Source organism: Hetaerina americana, unplaced genomic scaffold (genome assembly GCF_022747635.1).
Source record: "Hetaerina americana unplaced genomic scaffold, ioHetAmer1.1.p SCAF_1, whole genome shotgun sequence".
NCBI classification, from domain to species: Eukaryota; Metazoa; Arthropoda; class Insecta; order Odonata; family Calopterygidae; genus Hetaerina; species Hetaerina americana.
In genome coordinates, this window is record NW_027286069.1 from 123,042,728 (window position 1) to 123,065,024 (window position 22,297).

A 22,297-nucleotide genomic window follows, 5' to 3' on the forward strand; every position below is an offset into this window, starting at 1 on the left:
GTAGTTTTATTGAAAAATGTTTTTAAAAAAATATTAGTTTTGTGTCAAAAAATCGAAATATAATTGCTAAAAAAATATTCTTCAAATTTATGATACTGTAATAATTACATTTATTTCTCAGATGATGTAAATGTATGACATCATTATGTACTACAATATTTTATTATAAAGTAAAAAAACTGCACATGGATATCTAAACAAAGAACTTCATAATGTTTTTTTTCCTAAGGTGACACATTTTCTCAAATTACCCTTCGCACTTCTCATTAGTACCCCTGGAATCCCCGCCGCACTAAGAGGGTTAATGGGGGGGGGGGACTAGGTGGATGGCTACTTAGAACCGTTGGGTTTGTTGACCCTCGGGGAAGAGGGGTGAGTGGCTGCGTGGGGTTGGGGGATTTCTGGGAAGTGAAATTCTGTGGTTGAGGAGAGAGAAAACAAAACGGAAGGACGGTGTTGTTTGGGTGATGATAGGGTCTGGTCATGGCGTAGATGCGACAGAGTACCTTGAGCCGTTGGGGTCAATTTTTCGGAAAGGAGAGGGGAGGGATGGGCGTGTCATTGTGTGTCATTACAAAGTGTTGTTGCATTGGGATCCGCCAAGTGCCTTCGAATCTCGATAAGCTCTAGAGCGTCCATTATCATTCCTTTAGGGAGGACATGTAGTATTTCTGGGACAAAATTGCAATAATGGTTGGAAACTAAGATGTGTTTTTAGCGAAGGGGGAATTGGGGTTTTCTACCAATTTGTGGGGGAGAAGGGGCTTGCATGTGCGGGAGCCGGTGTATCGTCGAGTGGAGGGCTGTATATTTTTGTGAAAAGTGGTGGGCCAAATAATTGGGAATTGAATGATCCGTGTGTGTGGGTTTCCTAAAAATAATGAACTCGTGTTTGTTTTCTTTAATGGTTATTGCCAGGTCTAAGAAGTTAATTGTGCCATTAACTTCTTTTTCTATGGAGAAGGAAAGATTAGGGTGGATGGTGTTGAGGAAATGGTGGAAGTAGTCTAACCGGTGGTTTGACCCTGTCCACGGGCAGAGAGTGTCATGTACATTGCACAACCAAAGTGAAACCTGAAAGTGTGAAGTATACTCGGGTGTTCTGATTATTAGAATCAGAAAAATTGGCTCCCCATATGTAAATGCCAAATTCCAAAAGGCTCCTCTGATGAGGGTAACCAATCATACATTTGTTTGTCTCTTCAGTACTTTCTCCCAAATACCATGTGTCAGGTGAGTAATCACTGGTATGACTGTTGTAAACTAACCTCCTCCTCCTGATTCCTTTTGGCTCTCTTCCCCAGATAATCCAAACTCAGATCCACGGTAGCTCCTGGAAATGTGACAAAACATCCTTCACATTAATGCAAAGGCATTTAATAAAATATTGCCTCGGAGGAAAATTACAAGATTCACGCACTCTTGCAGAAGTGTGCCAAGTTAACAAGTTTCCATGTGGTAGGGTAAGCCTTAGCTTAATGGAAACAGGAAGAACTATAGATTAATTATGTAACGCACAGTTGACCCTGCACATTAGGGAGTAATAAATTTCAGAATACATTGTGGTCACCTGAAAACTGTATCTGGAATAAGAATATCCTGTATATCTATCAAAATGTGTGTGGTAGAGGTGGTGGGGTTCAAAATCCCACACCCTATAGCACATTGAGAATAGTCTTATTCTTACTGTTAGATAACACAGTGTAGGCCATTGTGTTGAGCTGCAACTTTACATCTTGTATTGTATAATTGTGATTCAATCCAGTTTAGTGCTGGTCCTTTTATGCCATACCTATTAAATTAATTCAGTAAGATTTTATTCAACATAAACAAAGCCTTGTAGAAGCCCAGGAATAGTCCCATTGACTCCATTCCATGATCATGTGATTTAAATAAGTAATGTATAGCAATATGGCAGATTCAGTGGATCTTTTAGTTTTAGGACCATACTGACTCATAGCTAGAGTATTTTTACCCTCAAGAAAGTTAAGCTGACAATTATTAAAAAATTTCTAAAAATCTCAGCAAATTGGTCAATTAGGCTGATTTTGGAATGAGTCATTCAGTAAATAGAGCAACTCTTTGCCAGGCAAGGTGAAGGACATAGGTTCCCAGTTTGGATTTAATGTTTGAGAGTCTTGCGATGAGTCTTAGCCTCCAATGTCAATGTGATACCACCTCCTTTCAGATGTTGGACATGGACCATATTGCTTCCAAATTTGTATCTGGTCTTTAGAATCTCCCAATTATATTCCCTTTTCATTGCACGTACTATTGTCTTAACTGATGGAATCCATCCCACCTCTTTTTACTGTTAGGTGAGGATTCCTCGGCTGGTTTGCTCTAAGAGTTACAGTTGGATGCATCCACATTTTAAAATCAGGAATGCCGCAGTTTGAAAATCATTCGCCTAGACCAATACCTTGAGCAAGGCAAATGATTTTTACTCTGTGGGATTCCTGATCATCATCTCTGTACTCAAGTCAATAATTCACCCGGTTCCTGATGGTATCACTTAAGTGCAGTCTCCCACATTTATTGCTGAAAGTTGTTCATATTTTTACTGTGTGGCAATGCATACTATGAAAATCATGCAAAGTCATACGAAAATGTATCATAAATAATTCTTAATATTTTGCTGGTCAATATCCTTATCGCTACTATGTACCCACTGTGACAGTTAAAATATCCTCAAAGACAAAGGAATAAACCAGTTAGTGATTTTAAAATCCCTATCAGTTATGAAGATTTGTTGTTTAATTGAGTGGGCAATATTTTTAGGGTTTGAAGACTCCTGTTATGTACTTCAGTGTATGAAATAATTGACCGCCCATAACTGCAGCTCCTAGCATCAAAGATTTGGTCATCTAACTCTATCATCCTGAGTCTGTTGATTTTGTTTCATGGAAGGTTCATACCTTTGAATTTAGAAAGTAAAAAGGAACGAGGTCTATGTAGAAAAGGGGAATAGGATTATTAATGAAGAGAAATGAGGAAGAAGTTTTAAATAGTTCAAACTTAACATTTTTATTATTCAGCAGTGCTATATTTTGAAGGAAATTTTTCATATTATCAACTCTATCTCACTTTGAAATTTTTACAGCTGTGTGTCATGTTCCTCCCTTCATCCCATCCAATATGCCAAATACGTATGTTTACTCCCTTATCTGAATTTCTCGGCATTCTCTCTTCTATAAGTCTTCAATATCCCACATTTTCTCCATCCTCATTACCTGCCTTCTTCAAATTTGGCGCAAACAACATCAAATCCTCCTGCCATGCACAGAGCTTCTGTATTGGTTTTATTTTTCCTCTTTGACCAAATACCAGAGCAATGAGGCATCAGACTCCATGAAAAAGTTTATACTCATTTTTCTTTACATCACTTTAAAGGTTTTCGTCATCATCTTCCTCCTCTTTTTGCATGATTTTTTCCCCGATGCAATTCTTCCCTAAATGTTGGCCTCACCTCTCCTTCCATTATCTAAAAATATTTCCCAAATGAGTGAGATGTTCTGCTTGCACTGATGTACAATGGTGGTCTGAAATCGATGGCATCATGTTTTTTCTTTCATGCTAGCCCCAATGTGCTTAGGTGCTGTGTGAAATTGCTACCCATTTCATCCATGAGTTTGCTTGAGGCAAATGTTTGGATTCGTTGTGGTGAGTGTGTTGTTAGAAATGGAAAAAATCTAGTGTTGAGCAGTGATGAAATTCTTCATGATACTTCTATTCTAACCCGTGATAAAACTGGATGCAGAAATCCATGAAATTAGGAAAAAACCATTTTCTATCAGGACAGTGCACCTGCGATGGAAAAAATTGAGGGATATGCACAATGGCATGCTCGAATATTCACCCTATTCCCCAAATATGGTTCCCTCCGACTTCCACCTCTCCCAAAAAACTCAAAAAGTTTCCCCGAGGTAATTGCAGACGCAAATGCCTATTTTGCAGATTCGGAAAAATCGTAATATTTGGAAGTTATCAATAAAGGGCAGCAGTTTTGGACAAAATGAATAAGCCTGAAAGAAGATAATATTGTGATATATGTATGTTGATATATAAATATGGAATGGCCCAAAACGATTGAGTTTTAAGAATGCAGGATTTTCAAGTCATCCTGTAGCTACCTACATAGTGGAGCTTGATTTGGCATTGATGCGTGGTCAGTGCAATAAATGTGCGAATTGGTGCAATCTGGCGGCCATGACGTGGACTATAGCCCACTAGCGGTGGCGCTTGTAGTTGCCCTTGAGACCCAATGGGGAGGAGGCGTCTGTGCTTGGCAGATGGTCGAACTGTGCATGTGCGGTATGCCAGTTATAAGTTAGTTACTCTGTTGTCCTTGTTTTGACTGCTTGACGAAATCACGGAGCTACGAATCAAAATCAAGTGTCTGGGTGAAGTGCGGCAAAAGTAATCAAGAAATTACTGAGATGTTGACAGCTGTTTACGCTGATATAGCTCTGAGGAAAACATCCGTTTACAAGTGGAATAAGCACTTTAAAGATGGCCGACAAGGCGCCATAGATGATGCACCAGAGTGGGACGACCTTTGACCACCCGTGTTGACGACAGCATTGATCGTGTGCACGGACAAGGGACCTTACCGATCGTCGGGAAACTGTCCGAAATGACAGCTGATGAATTGAATTTGGGAAAGTCAACAGTGCACGCTAATATTTTAACCGAACATGATGGATGGATGACAATGCACCTCCACATCCAGCATTGATTGTTTGCCAGTCTCTGGCAAGAATTTCAATCCCCTTGATCCTTGGTCATCCTCCTTATTCGCCATACCTCGCCCCCTGCAACTTGTTCCTGATCCCAAAATGCAAAATTATGACGTAGGGACATCATTGGGAAGATGTTGAAAGACACAACAAAGCAAGAAATGGACAAAAAACTGAAAAGCCCAACTGCCGAGGACTTCCAAAGGGTGCTTTAAACAGTGGAATTGAAGAAGATGGAATTGGTGCATAGCAACGAATGGAGAATACATTGAGGGAGACAAAATCTGTGTGGACTAAATTTTGCAAAATAAGAGTTTTTCTGGCCTCAGTTTGCTTATTTATTGGACAGAGCAGTACTCATTGTTTCCATATTTCTGTATGTCAAAACTGGATGCCTTGTAATTTCTACCATTCTCTGTATTCTCGTCACCTTGCCTGGATCTCTGCTCCATTAATTTATTTTTTTTAAACTCTGTTTGTAATTTGTTGTCTCCGGCGTAGCTTAATGAAATTTGCACAACATATTGAAATGAAATAAGTATCTTTGTAACTCTCCAAGCACTTCCAGAGTGGAATTGGAATTACAAAGTTACTTATTTTATTTCAATATATAGTGTCTGTTTAAAATTTCCTATTTTATAGAGAGACAGTTCTTTCCTATGCCCGGGTATTTTCTCACCTTAGTTTAGTTTTCAACCCGTGGCACTTTCTTCTATCCAGCGTGATGTTAATTATTTTATTGTCCTTTTCTTCACTATCTCCTTTTTAACATCTCGCTTAATTCATTGCTTCTTAATTGTGTGCCTCTTCACCATTTATCTTGACTGTATGCAGCTTTTTCTTTTAATTTGTAAGATCTTCTGTTTTTCTCTTGTACTTCTCATTTTGTCCTCGCTCTAGTTTCAATGATTGCTTTATGGTATTTTCTCATTTTAAATCCAGTTTAAAGTTCTTTCAATGTGGTCTGTCATTTGCATGTACGTATGTGCTTAATTCTGCGTCTGTTCTCTTTTATTTTCCTACGTTGTCCCTCTATGCAGTGGATCTCCTCAGCATAATTCTCTCTTGATTGAAAATCTCGTCTTTCAAATTGTAATGCTAATAACATCTCTAAAATGAAAACATCATTTATAATAGGTTATAAGAACATAACTTTAAGTCCTTCTGTCATTATCTTGATGCCCTGTAATTAATATCCAAACTGCAGGTTGTATGCCAAAATTGTAGAAAACATACTTTTTTTATCTCTGGTAAGTACTTATGTAAGCAGTAAACTTGGGGAAATTGTTCATCATGTTTTATTTGTATCTTTTGATTTAAGTTTAAAAAATTTAATTTACTTCAGAGGAATAAGGTTAGATAGCTTAAATGTTTTGTAATATTTGCTCTTATTTCAAGTGTCAAATTACTAGCATCAATGTATAAGTACGATAAATTTTTAGTTTTTGAATCTAGGATTTCTAAGAGTTTCATTTGTTTTGGCAATTGGTACAGTTGGTTAAGGAAATAGCGAGCTGAAGATTTCCAAACGAGATATTTACTAAGTGCAGATACTCATGCACTGCAAACCATTGTGTAAATTTGATTCAAAACCTAGCTTCTGATTTTTTGACCTGAAAACAATGTTTTTTTGCATTCAAGGAAATTCCTATGTCTAACTGCAACGTTATGATTGGGAAATCATGACATAGCTTGTGGAAATTGGGGAAAATATTTTACATGGAAATCTGAGAAAGGAAGAAGGGAATAGTGGTTCAACTATAATTACTCTAAAAATTGCTACTTTTCACACCTTTCAAAGAGGCTGATTAACGTGACGTCATCAAAATTAAATTCTGAGCATGAGCTCTCTACACTTTTTCAACATTTGACTGCATTATTATATTTAATGCTGTGATTTGTGCTAAATATATTTTTTCCATCATACTTTCTATGATCGGTAGGTTGAATGTACCAATAAAAGCATCCTTTGGAGTATCACCAAGTTATTACCAATTACATGAGCACAAATTTCAATGAGTTAGACCCAAGTCTTGTGAAAAAAGTTTTTTCTTCAATTGCTATCTTTATTAAAATTAAGTAGCTAAATAATTTTTGTATTTGAAGAAATAGCTTAAAGGTTAAAATTTTAATTGTAAAAAACTTTGGTTGTACATTAACTTTTTAATCATTAAAAATGCTCTCCTGCATAATATCCTATCATTCATTACTTTTTCGTAGGATGTTGAGGTGGCAACTGCTGCTCTCTTGGCCACGTTGCACCTCACTGGGAGTGGAGTTGAAGCCTCTGGGGAGCCCCCACCAGATACCACAGGTACTCACACCAAGGCTCTCATATTGTTCCGTAGAACTAATGTATGTTCGCTTTTGCATGTGAGAAATAATGGCTTTGCTCATGCATTATAAACACCCTTTCAATCCCTATTTTACAGTAATAATCTATTCTATACAACCGATAATATTATCAAAACATCATTAAGTATTGATAACCAATTATTAACCAATTTCAGGTAATTTTTTGTTGATGATCCATTTCATTGTGCAATTTCATATATCTTCATTGAATTATATATTTTGTGGTGGGTCCATGTCACCCTCTCGGTAAACCATGGCACAATTGGTATCAAACTTTCACCCAGTCATCTTTTCCATCAATTAGGCTCTACCATACAACAGGTTGACCATTTATAGGTGCAATCTCTTCTCTTAATATTCCTACAAATCTCTTGGCTCAAAGCAACATCATCCTTGAAGTTCATTTGAATGAAATTCATTCGTCAAGGGATACAAAACCAATGGTAGGCCACAGGATAGTGTGTACTTATCAGAGGGCCCTACTTTCGATTATCTAATGATGTCTTTCAATGACTCCAGCTGTAAATGGAAGTAATGCTCAGAATGTGGAGCTATTCAACTGTATGTTGTATTATTGGTTATTTTATGTGCCCGAAAATGTTTTTATATGATATAAGTCTTCAATTTGCCAAGGAGATGCTTTCCAAAAAATGGAATGTACATCTAAAGCAGATACTCATGACAAATTTGATGCATGTATATACTGAGGCACTAAGGTCAAGTTGAAATATATTTCCTTCACTATAATGTAAAGAAAAATGCTCAATGGGATCTTTAAGATGATTTTAATTGTATTGCATATGGCTGTTTATATTGATGAAGGATTACTTAAATTTTCTGCTAAGGTTTTTGCATTAGTTAAATGGATGAAGGTAAAATGTTTCCAGGTTGTTTTTACTGCATTGTTCCATGGTGTTGATGATGTATTGTACTTGTCATAACAACCTCAGAGCAAGAGATGATATGTCACGCGTGGTAAATTAGCAAAAATGAATAAATATCCCGGGTTCGAATCCCGGCGGTGTTGAATATTTTTCAGAGGTATCTCGATCCCTACTTGAGGTGCTTTGTGGAGGGCACTTTGAGTGAGTACGCCGTCCGTCTGATGGGACGTTAAACAGCGGACCCCTTGGCACCTTTCGTAAGGAGTAGGCTAATGCCAATGCCGGGTTTCTCTCCACCCTTCATCCTTTCCTGTCCATCCCCTATGGTGCAAATGACCTAAGCTGTCGGTCGTCTCCCCTAAATACCACCACCATGAATAAATATCAGGGTGGCCTCTTGCCAATGCAGCAAATCAAGGATGAGGAATTGAGGCCAGCACAGGCCATTGGCTTTTTCTTTTGGTAGAGAGTGGAGTCTCCAATTTTGATTAAGGTGGTCTCCAGTATTCTTATTGAAGTGCTAGTTGTTTTTCTATTTCAATGTATGAAGTGAGGAAATCGGGAATGACCACTCAACAGCACCTCATTGATGTTAATATGATGTCCCAAGTGGGTGGATGCAAAATGAAAGCTGGACTCAATTGTGTTTTGCCATTCCGTTGGCTATCTTTGCTTTTCCTATTTGCGCACTGCCGCAGGCGCTCAGAACTTTGTATACTCCTTAGATAATGTTTTGGAGGTTGTGTCTTTTGCCGTCCTGAGTGGTCTTAATTGTGCCATGTCAATGAAGAATGTGATTATTTCAACGATTTTTGGGAAAGAAAGGAAGCATAAGAATTGATTTTGGTGCCTTATTTTTTTCATTAGGGGTTTTTTTTTGATTTAAGTGAAGGTTTTTTGAACTTGTTCTATTTGAGTTGTGAGGTTTTTTTATCATTGATTTTGGAACAAATTAGTTAAAAACTAGTGAATTGAATCATGTCCGAAAAGATTCATTAATTAATATTAAGATTGTGCTTACAAACTTTCTGGAATAGTAAATTTTTGTACAAGAAAATTAGAATGATTGTATTTATATATTGTATCAAACAGAACATCTAGTGCATAGTTAGATGATAAATGACGAGAGCATATTACTTCAAAATATTGTGTGTCCATACGTTGGATATACTTCACCCATGACTGAAGGAATGCCTTCATTTTATTGGTTCTTACGTAATGCACTAATGTGCTCATTAAAAATAGTCACCAAATTGGAATGAGAAAAAAATTAAATTCATTGATTGTATTTATCTTCTAATTGAGATAACTTTTAGTGCTTATTAATTGTCCAATACAGGCAATCCACACCAGTTCTGAATGTCTTCTCATACCCCATGTATCCATGAATTATGGGGGAAGTTAGCAAACCTTAACTTGACAATCCTCAGAGGTCAAGACGGCTGGCCATTGCAGCATGTGAACCAAAATGTAAAAGGAAATGGTTGTTCCCCTGCCCTGGTGCATGAATATAACATGCCATTTGGGCTTAGCATGAGGGTTATTTTTTAAATTAGGTCCATTTGATCAAAAATACAGTCGTTGGGGAAAGTTTTCATTGCTTGTTTCAGTTCCATACAAACATTCTTTGCATTTCTGTGCATCGCCATTTACTTCTAAGAACTTTTCATAATGCTGCACCAGGTTCTTTAATCCTTCAGCAAATTAGTTTGCCGCCTCGGAATCGAACCAGTTGGGAACTGCCATCTGAGCGACTTGTCGTCTTGAAACTCACCAAGCCACTGTTTCAAGTGCAAAAGTAGGAAGTAGTCACTAGGTGCAAGGTCGGGGTTATAGGGTGGTTGATCAAAAAGTTCTCAACCAAAATCTTGAATCTTTTCCTTGGTTCAGGCAGCGGTGTGAGGACATGCATTGTCGTGGAGGAGGAATTTTCAGGATGACAGTTTCCCACAACGTCGATTTTGGATCAACCACCTTCGTGCATTTCGCCACGCACATCAGCTCTAACTGTTGTCATATGTTCAATGAAATTTAAAAAAAAGAATGACCTTTTCATCGCAGAAAATGGTGTCCATCATTTTCCAATGCAAGTAATAAGATTTCTTGATTTTGTCAGTTTTGGTGAAGTTGGATGGTACCATGGCTCTTGTTTCTGCATTAGTGTAGCATATCCTAGTCCAAAGCCTAATAACGCGGGAAAGCAGGTCCTCTCCATCTTGTCGATAGTGGTATGCAAACGCTCGTTCACTCCACTTTTTTTTTTGCTCTTTGTCTCTTAGTCAGTGAGCATTTTCGGTGCTCACCTTGCCCGCAATTTGTAAGACTTTTCCATAACAATCTGTAAATAGTAGCCCAACGAGAGGAAATTTCTCAGCCAGAGCACTGATTATCATTTGTTGATAATATCGCAGTTCTTGGTTCACTTTTTGAATGCTTTCATTGGTCTGCACACTAGGCCTGCCACTCAGCTCTTGATGTTGCACTTTTTGTCGCCATTTTTGAGCTCCCAACACCATTGTCTAACCTTTCCTTCGCGCATTACTATTTGTCCATAAACCAGGCATAACTTCCGAGGAATCTGGGCAGCTGATGATCCTTTTGCATGTACCAAAAGTGAATCACGGCACATACTTTGCAACTGGTGGGAACAATGATTTTTGCAGACATTGTTATTTGAATTCAGCACCCTAACGTTTGAATATGCCTCTACCCTCATCTATCAAAGCAACCTTAGGGTTGATAATTTTATGTATCAATTTGAGATCTTCTCCGTTTCATGGAACTTAGGATTTTTATTTTTAATGCTATAATTTCAACATGGATAGTCTGTATTGTAATTACTGTCTTGTGTTAGGGGAAGATAGTGATGGTTTTGACTCACGACTAAATTCCTTCACATCTTTGCCTGAAAGAATTGAAGATTTCCCTGTAAAGAACTCCAATTATGTGCCAAGGGTATGAACTAAGTATGCATGTATGTTGCTTCCTTGCCATACTCACATGAGATATGGATTTGCTGAAGAGGAATGTGTAGTTCCACAAACCAAGTTAGAAGATGATGAAAATATTCTGATTGGTCAATGGGAACAGTATGAGGTGATTTCTCTGAAAGTTTATGGATTCCATATGTATCCTTGTAATATCTCTTCCTGTGTGAATGCAATTGATGTGCACTTGATATTTATGGTAATCTTGTATTTTTCAGGGCTTGAAGGGCACAACCAGGTGAAGGAAGTGGGGGCGGCTCAAGAAGTCACTGAAGAAGTCGAAGTGGTATTAGAGGAGAAACCGGAGGAGCAGATAGTTCGAGGATGTAGCTATGCAGCATTAGTAAGGTAGCTTATTCATTTTCATCATACCTATACAGTTGGTGCCTAATTTATAGATAAGAAATTTTCCTGAGAATGTCTTGAGCTCTTAATTTATATTTTGGTCAGCCTCGATTTGATATTGGCACCTGTAATTTGGCAAAAACTAAGGATGTATGTGTGAGTTGGCTGGAGTAACCTTTCCTTCACTTCCCCCATTTTTTATCGATGGTTGTTAAGCGGAAGGACAAGGGAATGAGTGAAGTGGTAGCAGGCATCATTACTCCTGTCATCTCCTGTTTTCAAGTAGTCAGGAAATAAGGAAGATTAGAGCATGAGTTAGGTTGTGTTGGAGCCGCTCATGTTCCCCTTATCTCTAATATTACCACCCATTTCTTAGAGTGATTTGTCGGAAGTTGGTCCACCCAGTCAGAGATAGGAAAGACCCCCACCTCTCCATTTTCTAACAGAGAGGTCTTGATGTGAGGGGATCAGTTGAAATTGCTTGATCGAAGGAAACTATTTTTTTTACGATTTCATGGCTGATTTAAGGAATGTTATGTGTTCGTTGCAATTATAGAATACAGTACAAATTGTGTGCATATTGAGGGCTCCTGTATATGCTTAAGTCTTATCATCATCATTGGTCGTTCAGTCCTAAGATTGGTTGCCTGCAGCCCTCCTACCTACCCTATATGTTGCTAATTGGCTTACTTCCTGGTCTTTCTTAATGCAATGTTCTTTCTTCTTTATTTGTACCCTTGGCCTTCCTCTTGAGAATTTTCCCTCTATTATATTCTTCATGAATCCATTGTGCCTCGGGGTGTGGCCAATCCATCTGGTTCTTCTTTTCTCTATGGTGTTCCATGAGGTCTATTCTTCATCTATTCCCTTACATCTATGGATACATTTATTATGCAATTATATTATTTTTGCTTTGGTATCTGGTATGGTTTATGATTTATTTGCTCTACGTTAACTAAAAGTTTGCTGTTACATTAATGATCCTATTTTATTTACACTGATTACACCGTTGTCCATGTATTAAATTTATTGCCGTTTATTTCTACTCTTATTGCTTATTACATATTGTTTATACTTATTGCTTTCATGTGTACATTGTTTATTATAATTTTTTTGAAGAGTCTTAAATGTGGCTTTAGTTGTAACATATTAAGTCTCATATAGTATGTAAATTGTTTTTTATGCATCCTCTTCGAATATCGTTTGATACACATAGTTTTCATTCTTTACTTTGTCTTCAACACTTAAACCTGAGATCTTCCTTTTTCCCGGTTAATCTTATACTTGGCACTATTGTCTTTGTCTAGCACTCAAATCCTTCTTCTTAGCACTCATTGATGTCTTTAATCAGTTTATTTAGTTTATCATATGTATTGTCGTTTAAACAGTAATGTATAATTTCTGTATATACATTTATATACACATATATATACACATATATACACATATATACACATATATATACATATATATATACATATATATACATATATACATATATATATATATATATATATATATATATATATATATATATATATATATATATATATATATGTATATATCAGATTGCCCTTACCCTTTCTCACTTCGACTTGTGTTGTCGTGATGATTAACCTTCAGTATGCTGAAGAGGGCTACTTTGTGGCCGAAATACACGTATTCGTATTTACCTTTCTTAACCCTTTCCTTTTTACCTTTTACCCCATCCTTTGACTTGTGGCGTTAGCCAAATAATCTCATTTGTACTTTGTTTAGAAAGGTTAACTGTTGATGGCGATTGGAGTTTTTCATTTTTTCAATTAAGGCCTTGGTGAGAGATATCCCACGTGCCTCATATGATTATGACCTGGGGTCAAGGTAGGGCACTGCAGTAAGTCGGCTCTCAAACCTAAGCCCCTTGAAATTCTCTCACTTCACCCAATGCGATTTGGGAATGGTGTGATAATTCATTCCAATCGGCTAGTGTCTGCCCTGCTGCACTTCATTAGACTTCACATTTCTTGGATGTTGTCATATGCATACAGTTTTTTAATGAATTAATTTCCCTATTATCACTTAGAATCCTAGCCTAACCCCGAAGCAGTTATCGACCTGAGGGTCAGTTTGAAAGTTAGGTGAGGGTAAAGAGGTCACCAAGGCTAACAGTGAAAGTGTGGAATTCACACATGGGGTCAAGAATGAACGGGGAGCAGTGCCACCTATGATTTCCCAGTGTGTGCCAAATGTCCCTCATTCTTGTGTGTTTTTTTTCACCATGTCCTAAAACAAAAAATTGGTGTCCTTAACGAACGTATCGCTGTGTACAGTCCAAGTGGTAATGGAACCAGGTTTATTCTTCAGCCGATGCAAGAGAGAAGTTCAGTGCTTTCATTTTTATGCTGTTATGTTTGTTTGCAGGGAGAATGAACTTCTGAAGCAGCAGCTGCGCAAATACGTTTCTGCAGTCCAAATGTTGAGAAGGGAGGGGAGGGTGAATGGGGGAGAGGTTTCGAGGTCAGAGAGTGAGAGCGAGGCATTCCGGGAGGCACGGGAGTATGAGCAGAAACTTGTGCAGGTATGTTGGATGTGTGCGCCCCTGTTGGCTTGTGCGTATGACATAGGCCTGATTTGTTGGATACCCGTTAAATGAGGGTGAATATCTTTCTTTTACTCTTTGGTGTTGTTTAATTTACTCTCGTAGTGAGGTGCACGTAAAGGGGGTAGTCGGAACTCTTACTTGTGGGCTTATTGGCCAGTGACCTCTGGTTGAATCTCTGGCTTCTCCTTCATCCTTCCCATAATTTGTGCATTTGGTAGGAAATACAGTAGTGATTGAATCAGCCCCAGATTTTAATAACACCAGTCCATACAATAAAAATGTGAATCTGTCTCTTGTGTGAAGTGGGACATGCTATTTAATTTCATGAAAATAAAGAGTTGGGTGCCCAGCTACCAATTGCAAAACCAACTGCACCATGTCAAGATTGATGTGCCCTCTCTTGACTGCAGGTTGCTGAGATGCATGGGGAACTGATGGAGTTTAACGATCGTCTTCAAAGAGCCCTCCACATGCGAGAAAGTCAGCTGGCGAGACTCGTGACTCATAGACACTTGCATGGCTGTGGTGATTGCACCAACTCGGATGGCGAGGAGAGCATTTTGGAGGGTGAACTTTCTCCATTGGGTGTTTGGGTGCCATCTGCTTTTCTAACTGGTGGTGGTACAGATTTGCACCATGTTTACCAGGTGATAATCATTATGTTGATTTTACTGAAGCAGGAATACAAGGAATGGAGTTGCATTCGACAATATCACTTGTTTTGCCACTATTAATGATTTGATTAGGTCCTGTGAAGGAATAGCTTATGTCTCCAGCAAATTTCACGCTTAATAACTGGCCTGGTGTGCCATTAGCATTCCCAAATGTCAGTATCTGTTTTTTATGAGTGTGTCAAGCTACCTGGAAAACCAGGGAATCTTGGGAATTTTGTTGGGCTAGAAAACTCGTCAACTGGCATTTTTGGGTAAATTCCTGGAAACACGATGTTTAGGTTGATGTGTATAGGCTTGCTGGAAGCTTTGATGAGACCTCTCGGATTGGCCTACGTAATATTCATGGTTTTTTAATAGTTGTTTAAGTCTTTGAGTAATTAATAAATAGCTTGTGTCTGGTGGAAGGATGCTCTTTCAGTGAAAAAGGCTGTGGAGGAGGCCTCAAAAAGACAAAGGAAGATGATAAAGAGGGCTGCTTTGAAAGAAGGAGAGAGCTGCAAGCCTGGGAGAGTAAACCTTTCGAAAGCTCAGAGAGATGTTGCTCTAATGATAAATGATGGAATCAGGTGTAGTTTGGTGGAATCATTCCATATTTTGGGAACAAATAATTGTTAGAAGGGGAGAAGCTGGTCCATGGATTACTGATTTCACTGAAACTTGGTAGTTCGGTCCCTTCACACTCTCTTAGTTCAAAGCACTCCCTTTTGGGTGAAGATGGCCAGCAACTTTCATGATGACTACGTTTAATACCGTAAAATTTTCTACCCTTTACCTTTAGAGTAGCATTCTCGGGCATCAGCCCTGAGGGCTCAATGCCCATCCACACCTAATTATTTTCAGCTTTGCTATGTTTTGATTTTTACCAATTTTGCTGGCAGGATGTTTTCTAAAACAAAGTTATCTGCATACTGAGCTGCCTCTAGTTAAGACCCAATCTACGCCTAGTGGGGTAGTAATATATATTAAGTCAATGAAGCATTTTTTTGAGAGACACAGATCGGAGGCCATGATAGAAACATGCAAATTAATGAACTTTAAATTTTCAAAGAAAAAGTGTACCTTCAATGAAAGTCCTTTTTGTATGTCACTGTGCATCTCAGTGCAACAAGGTGGTTGTGTAGTGAAATTCAATGTTGGTAAGTAGGGTGATAAAAAAGTGACTACACCTATCCTAGTGAAGTGAAATCTTTATAGTCTTATAGTAGATGAGAATTAAAATATCTCTTGGCTTGAAATGCATGCATGGAAGTGAAGAATTCAAGTGTTTTTTTATGTTCTTCACTCAAAAAATCAGGCGCATACATTCAAGAAATGCAGTGGACAAAACTATAATTGACAAAGAACACCTGTGTTTAAGCAGCAGATTCATCTAAATCTTACTTATTGCTTTTATTTCAAAATTAGATACTATTCTAAATGAATTTCGTAATTCTGGAACTTTTAATTTTTGGATTCCTTTGATTAATCAGACTAAATGGGTCAATAGTCTAGGTAATTTCATCATTTCTCCGGTGGGATAAACCTGTTTGAAAAAGATATTTCATTTGTGTTGCCTTTTGGGGAAAGCACATAATCTATTTAAAGTGTGGGATGTTTCCTCGCTCTTTGAGCTTTTATTTGAGGAAGACTTGTCTTAATTGGGAAAAAAGGAGTTAAATTATTCAAATATATTCTATTGTTTCAGGCTTCACTTCGTGGAAGTAATTAATATCCATTACTAAAAAAGAAAGAAAGACTCGTACTTTTCCACAGATTTTATTATACGGTACAACGCGTTTCACCGACTTGCGGCATCATCAGGTACAAATTAGCAAAACAGACAGAGCCATACCCCTCCCCACTCCTCTCCGAGAAATTAGCCTGGAAATGGTCAAAACAATCCATCAACGCACCTGCGAGCCCCCACCCCTCTCAAATCCTTCCAACCCTCCCCGCCCCCACTCTGTCCTGAGGGTATATACTACCTTGATCAAAAATTTCCCGGAATTTATTCAGAAAATTAAAAATACAAGTTTATTCATCTAAATCTATATTGTCCCCTTCAAAGTAATCCCCATCGACTGCAACACACTTATGCCAGCGCTTGATCCAATCCTCGAAACATTTTTTATATTCGGTTTTCGGTATGTCCATCAGTGCTTCCTGCGATTTTTCCATTACTTCCTCTCGGCTGCTAAAACGCGTTCCCCGTAATGGTTTTTTAACTCGATTGAACAGAAAGAAGTCACAGGGAGCCAAATCAGGTGAATTCGGTGGCTGTTGGATGGTATTTGTTGCATTTTTCGTCAAAAAATTACGAATAATGATAGCACTGTGCGACGGTGCGTTATCATGGTGCAAAATCCACGAGTTTTCTGCCCACATTTCTGGTCTCTTTCGGCGAATTGCTTCACGCAAACATCTCATAACGCCCAAATAATACTCTTTGTTTACTGTCTGGCCTTCTGGCAAAAATTCATGATGCACTACACCGTTGTAATCCATGAAAACCATCAGCATTGCCTTCTTTTTTGACTGAAAACGACGTGGTTTTTTTGGTCTCGGCTCATTTGGTGAACGCCATTCACTTGCCTGATGTCTGGATTGCGTGTCGTACTCATAAACCCACGTCTCGTCTCCAGTAATGATCCTTTTGATGAATGTGGGATCGGATTCAGCCTCGCAAATCATGTCTTTTGCGACGTCAACACGGTCTCTTTTTTGCATGAAATTGAGGTCTTTTGGCACCAACTTTGCTGCTACACGACGGAAACCCAAATCATTAACCACAATGTCTTGGGCGGATCCATAGGCAATGTTCAAGTCCTCCGCTATTTCTCTGATGGTTAATTTGCGGTTATTGACCAACATTTCTTTTACTTTATCAATTTTTTCACCGACTTTCGATGTCGATGGTCTGCCACTGCGTTCATCATCTTCGATTGACTCACGACCACTTCTGAACCGCTCGTGCCACTGGTAAACGACCGTTTTTTTTTTAGAGAATCGTTGCCGAAACACTTTTCCAACATTTCCAACGTCCGTGCGCCACTAAATCCGTTTTTTACGCAAAATTTAATACAAGTTCGTTGTTGCAAATTTAAATCCATTTCTGCAATTGTAAAAAATCGCCAACACACACAGAGATAGATGTACTCTTGGCTACGTAACTTTTGCAAATGTCAAGTTATGACACTAAGATTTAAAGGGAATATCAACAACAGATGTACCAATTTAACAAAAAAAACAGAACTCAAATCGGAACGATGGGAGCGCCACACGGTGGTTATTCCGGGAACTTTTTGATCAAGGTAGTATGCTTGCTCTGTCTGTTTTGCAAATTTGTACCTGATGATGCCGCAAGTCTGTGAAACGCGTTGTACCGTATAATAAAATCTGTGGAAAAGTACGAGTCTTTCTTTCTATTTTAATAATGGATATTAAATTATTCATGCTCATAACCAAGAAATATAAAATATAAAACATTTGATTATTTAAATTTGAGATCTGTGCTCATTCACCTGTTCCAGGTCTATGTTCGCGTGGGTAGTGATGAATGGAACATCTATCGGAGATATTCCCAGTTCCATGCGCTGAACAGGGCTCTCAGGCGCCAGTTGCGGGAGCGAGGGCATTCATCCCGGGAGGAAGAAAGAGGTGAGGAAGCACAAGATGTGACTCGATGTTGAAGTATACAGTTAAAAACGCTCTAAATGCTGCTGCTTGAAGATGCCATCTCATGCTGATACATGTTCTTTCCTGAAACTTCCTTGTTAAGGCAATAGCAAAATGTACCACTTGCATTGATTGCTTTTTTTTCCTTTTCTGTGCACTCGCTCTATCCAATGGCGTCACTGGGCGTTAGGTAGGGTGTGGATGGAATAGCAGCTCACATAATCTGCTGCATGGTCCTTTTTCTCTCCAGGGGGATCGAGATGGTGCGGGGGCTAACGTACTGGCTTCCCACCCTGAGGGCACGGGTTTAAATCCCGGCGGTGTTGAATATTTTTCAGAGGTATCTCGATCCCTACTTGAGGTGCTTTGTGGAGGGCACTTTGAGTGAGTACGTAGTCCGTCGGATGGGACGTTAAACAGCGGACCCCTTGGCGCCTTTCGTAAAGAGTAGGCTAATGCCGACGCCGGGTTTCTCTCCACCCTTCATCCTTTCCTGTACATCCCCTATGGCGCCAATGACCTCAGCTCTCAGTTGTCTCCCCTTAATACTACTACTTCTACTTTTTCTCTCCACTCCCACAATATCTCATGCCATGAACACTTCATCATTTTTCGTTTTTAATGTAATAATTGCTGTGGTTACCTATGAAATGTTTGAGATGACACTGCAAAGGTAGGTGCTCTCTTTGTCACGAAAAGTTCACCGTATTTCCAAAATGTAACCAGAAGACCGGCATCCTTGATCAGTAAAAATTAATGGACGACTTTGATATCATGTCTTCCACATCCTTAGTTTGAAAGTTTAATGTTAGGAAAGACACGAGGAAAAGTGCTTCCTTGTTTTGGTCCGATTAAAACAAAATAAATAAATTGAAGGGATGGAACAGATATTGCTCCCATCAAGCAGGAAGCTATGATCTGCGTAATTGACCAATGCGCAAGGAAAAGTAACAAATCACAGTTAACTCAGAGAAATTGGTTAAATTTGGCAGGGGAGTGATGATTCTATTCAGTTTTGAAAACTGAAATGGAGGTGTAATAGTTCAATGCATGTTTAATTCATTCAATTTTGTACGATGAGCTGTTGAAACATCTAGTTTTTAATCTCAGAAACAATCGTAAATGAATATTTTCTGGATTAGACCTTTACTTACCCCAGTGAACTCTGTGCTTGGTGAGCAGTGCACAGCGTTTGTGAAAGCTACCTCAACAAAACTCCTATCAAGTGAATTCAAAGATATGTGATGCTCTTGGGAAACAAAGAAACTCGTAGCGCTATTGAAACTTAAGCGTTCACAGTAAAAAAGAAACTCCTGTTGAAGAAAGCACCATATACCCTATGTATGAGGGTAACTATTTATATTTTGAGCCTTGACCACACTAAAGTGCTTTAGGCACCATCCGACGTTTCCATCTGAAAGTTTGACCCTTTCAATGCTACCTTTCTTCAGAACATTATGTTGTTTGATCATAACTTGTGTTGTTTACAGTGACTTGAAAATTTTGTCTCGACATAAAAATGGAGTTAACTGGTGAACTTTTTTGTGCGATGATTTTTTTAAGACTTTCAATGATTTTGTCAACTTTCGACGTGGATCATCAAGAAAGAAAGGCATCAATCAACTTACTTCCACTTTTGGCGCCCTGTCTTTTGCCACCATGAAACGCGGGTATGATGAATTCCATTATGGCCACCATTTGCTCCGCAACAAAAGTCGTGAAGGTCAGCTGAAATCATTTGAAGTGCCAGAAAACATTGATGCTGTGCAAGAAATAGTAAAGGAAGATCGTCATGTGACTTATCGTGAGATTGAGGCATCATACTTGGGGGATTAGTATGACAAACATCAATAAGATATTGCATGAACATGTAGCTGTAAAAAAATTTGTTCGCATCGGATATCTCATAATTTGACAACGGCTCAAATAGATGTTCGTGTCAATTGGTGCAAAGAATTTCTCTTACAATCGCGGTGCATCAAAAGCTGTGTATAACATCTACACAGGTGACCGAATCTTGGATCTATGCGTATGAGCCCGAAAAAAAACAGCAATCCACTGTATGGGTCTTCCAAGACGAGCCAAATCCGACAAGAAGGATTCATGCATGAAGCACATCAGAGCAAATGATCGACTCTTTCTTCAGAATAACTGGACATGTGGCAACCGTACCGATAGAGAAACGTAGAGCCGTGGATTCTGAATGGTGCACGACAAATAGTTTGCCAAAAGTGCTCAGTGAAATACGGAAAAAAAAGCGGCAACGAAGGATCATTCTTCGTCATGACAATTGGCATGCTCTCACGGATCGGCTGAAACAACGAACTATCTATTTGACTGGCCAAAAGGTCGAATCGATGGGTCATCCTCCACACAGCCCTGATTTACCATCAAATGGCTTCTTTTTATTCCCATTTATCATGAAAAAATTGCATTGCCAATGTTTTTCGGCGCCTGAAGAAGCCGTTGATGCATTCAAAAACCATCTTTTGGAGGTACCTCAATCGGAGTGGAAAACGTGTTATGAAAATTGGTTTGGGCGCATGCCAAAGTGTATTTTTTTATTATAGAAAATACTTCAAAAAACAATATAGCCATTTCCAATATTAAATTACTGTATTTTAATTATTAGGCTCAAAATATAAATAGCAACCTTCGTATATAAGGTGCTTAAACCTGCATTCAAAATGGAAATCCTATGTATGTATTTTAAAAAGAAATTTTACCCTGTCAAGGGCCTCCCCAAAGTCACAAAATCCTCAAATGAAATTAAAGTACTTGTTTACAATGGGCATACCTTAACAGACTCAATTAAAAAAAATAGCGAATTTTCCATAATCCATTTTATGAACTATTCGTGCTACTCTCTCCTCCCAGCGCCCTAAAATTTTAATGAAATTACAATTGTAAAGATAATTAAATGTGTTGAAACTTTGAACCCCTTTTCAAAAAACACAAGTTTGAAATACTTGGGCTCTCTCTGAAGTTTTTAATGTCACCAAATCAGAAGTTGTCAATTTATTCACCAGCAATTATTTTTTTCATTTGACCTTATGTTTCTATCCATACTTCGCCATTCTCATGTTCCTCACATTCTTTAGCCCTGGGAATTTCATTAATTCTCCTTTAATGCAGGTAAATAAGTCATTACTATCTGCACTGCATTATTTTAAGCAAAAACATATGACGAATGAAAATTCTTTTTAGTGATGATGATTTTTTTTAACTTGCCCCTTTGCCAGTCATTTGTTTTTTTTCATGGCTACCTGATTGGTTTAGCTTTCTGAGAAAAATATATTTGGCTTGTCAATTAATGAGACTGTACTGTGTTCAGTGTCGTAAAACTATTATCCCATCCTTAGAAAATGATGGAAGAACAGTAAAAATGTGCTTTCATTATCTGGAAAACTCTTAATTACTCACATGGAATGAAAAAGGCGAGTGTCCATGTTCATGTATTCATTTATATAGAGAACCTATTTTCTGCATATTTAGTTATTCATGTTTACCAATCATCATGCATCCATTAGCATGTGTAATAGGGAATTAACTGTACGTGAGGTTCAAAATGGACAGTGGGGGACATAGGCCCAGGGTATTGCTAACTGTATTCCATCCTTCTCAGAGAGAACATACAATGCAATTAATTCCCTTCCGTCATTTTTTTTCTAATTCCAAAATAAAAAATAATAGGCCCCCTCCAAAAAATGAAAATAATCCCGAAGCACCATATTGCCGCAAGATTAACAAAGCATCGTGCTTGCTATTAAATTGTCCACCTAATGCAGCCATTAACATCTCGTTTTTAAAAGGGAAAGTCAGTGTGTGCTCGGTGCTTTGTAATTTAAAAAGAAGATAATCCAACTTTGTATCTAATGCATTAGTGAAAAATTACGCATGCAAAGTCAAGTATCTAACTCAAAACTAGGTCATCAATGTAAAACATTTATTAATACTCTTAAACAACGGAAAGCTAAAATTATCTTTTGGTTGAAAAAATTGAGTTTGTCCAGATCGTATTGCACTGCTGCCCCTCTGTTAATCTGGTCAATTTTGGAAGAAGTTATTGAATTTTGAG

General features: G+C 38.3%; 1 protein-coding gene across 3 annotated transcripts in view; it reads left to right on the forward strand.

Annotated features, from left to right (window-relative positions):
* LOC139696529 (sorting nexin-29-like) overlaps window positions 1-22,297 on the forward strand; it is a 55,943-nt gene that overhangs the window by 28,540 nt on the left and 5,106 nt on the right. For all 3 annotated transcript variants that reach the window (XM_071595339.1, XM_071595333.1, XM_071595347.1), the window contains 5 exons: window positions 6,960-7,053; window positions 11,184-11,313; window positions 13,711-13,867; window positions 14,302-14,538; window positions 18,075-18,201. In XM_071595339.1, the coding sequence (XP_071451440.1) occupies window positions 6,960-7,053; window positions 11,184-11,313; window positions 13,711-13,867; window positions 14,302-14,538; window positions 18,075-18,201 (745 nt within the window). The remainder of the gene's footprint in view (window positions 1-6,959; window positions 7,054-11,183; window positions 11,314-13,710; window positions 13,868-14,301; window positions 14,539-18,074; window positions 18,202-22,297) is intronic.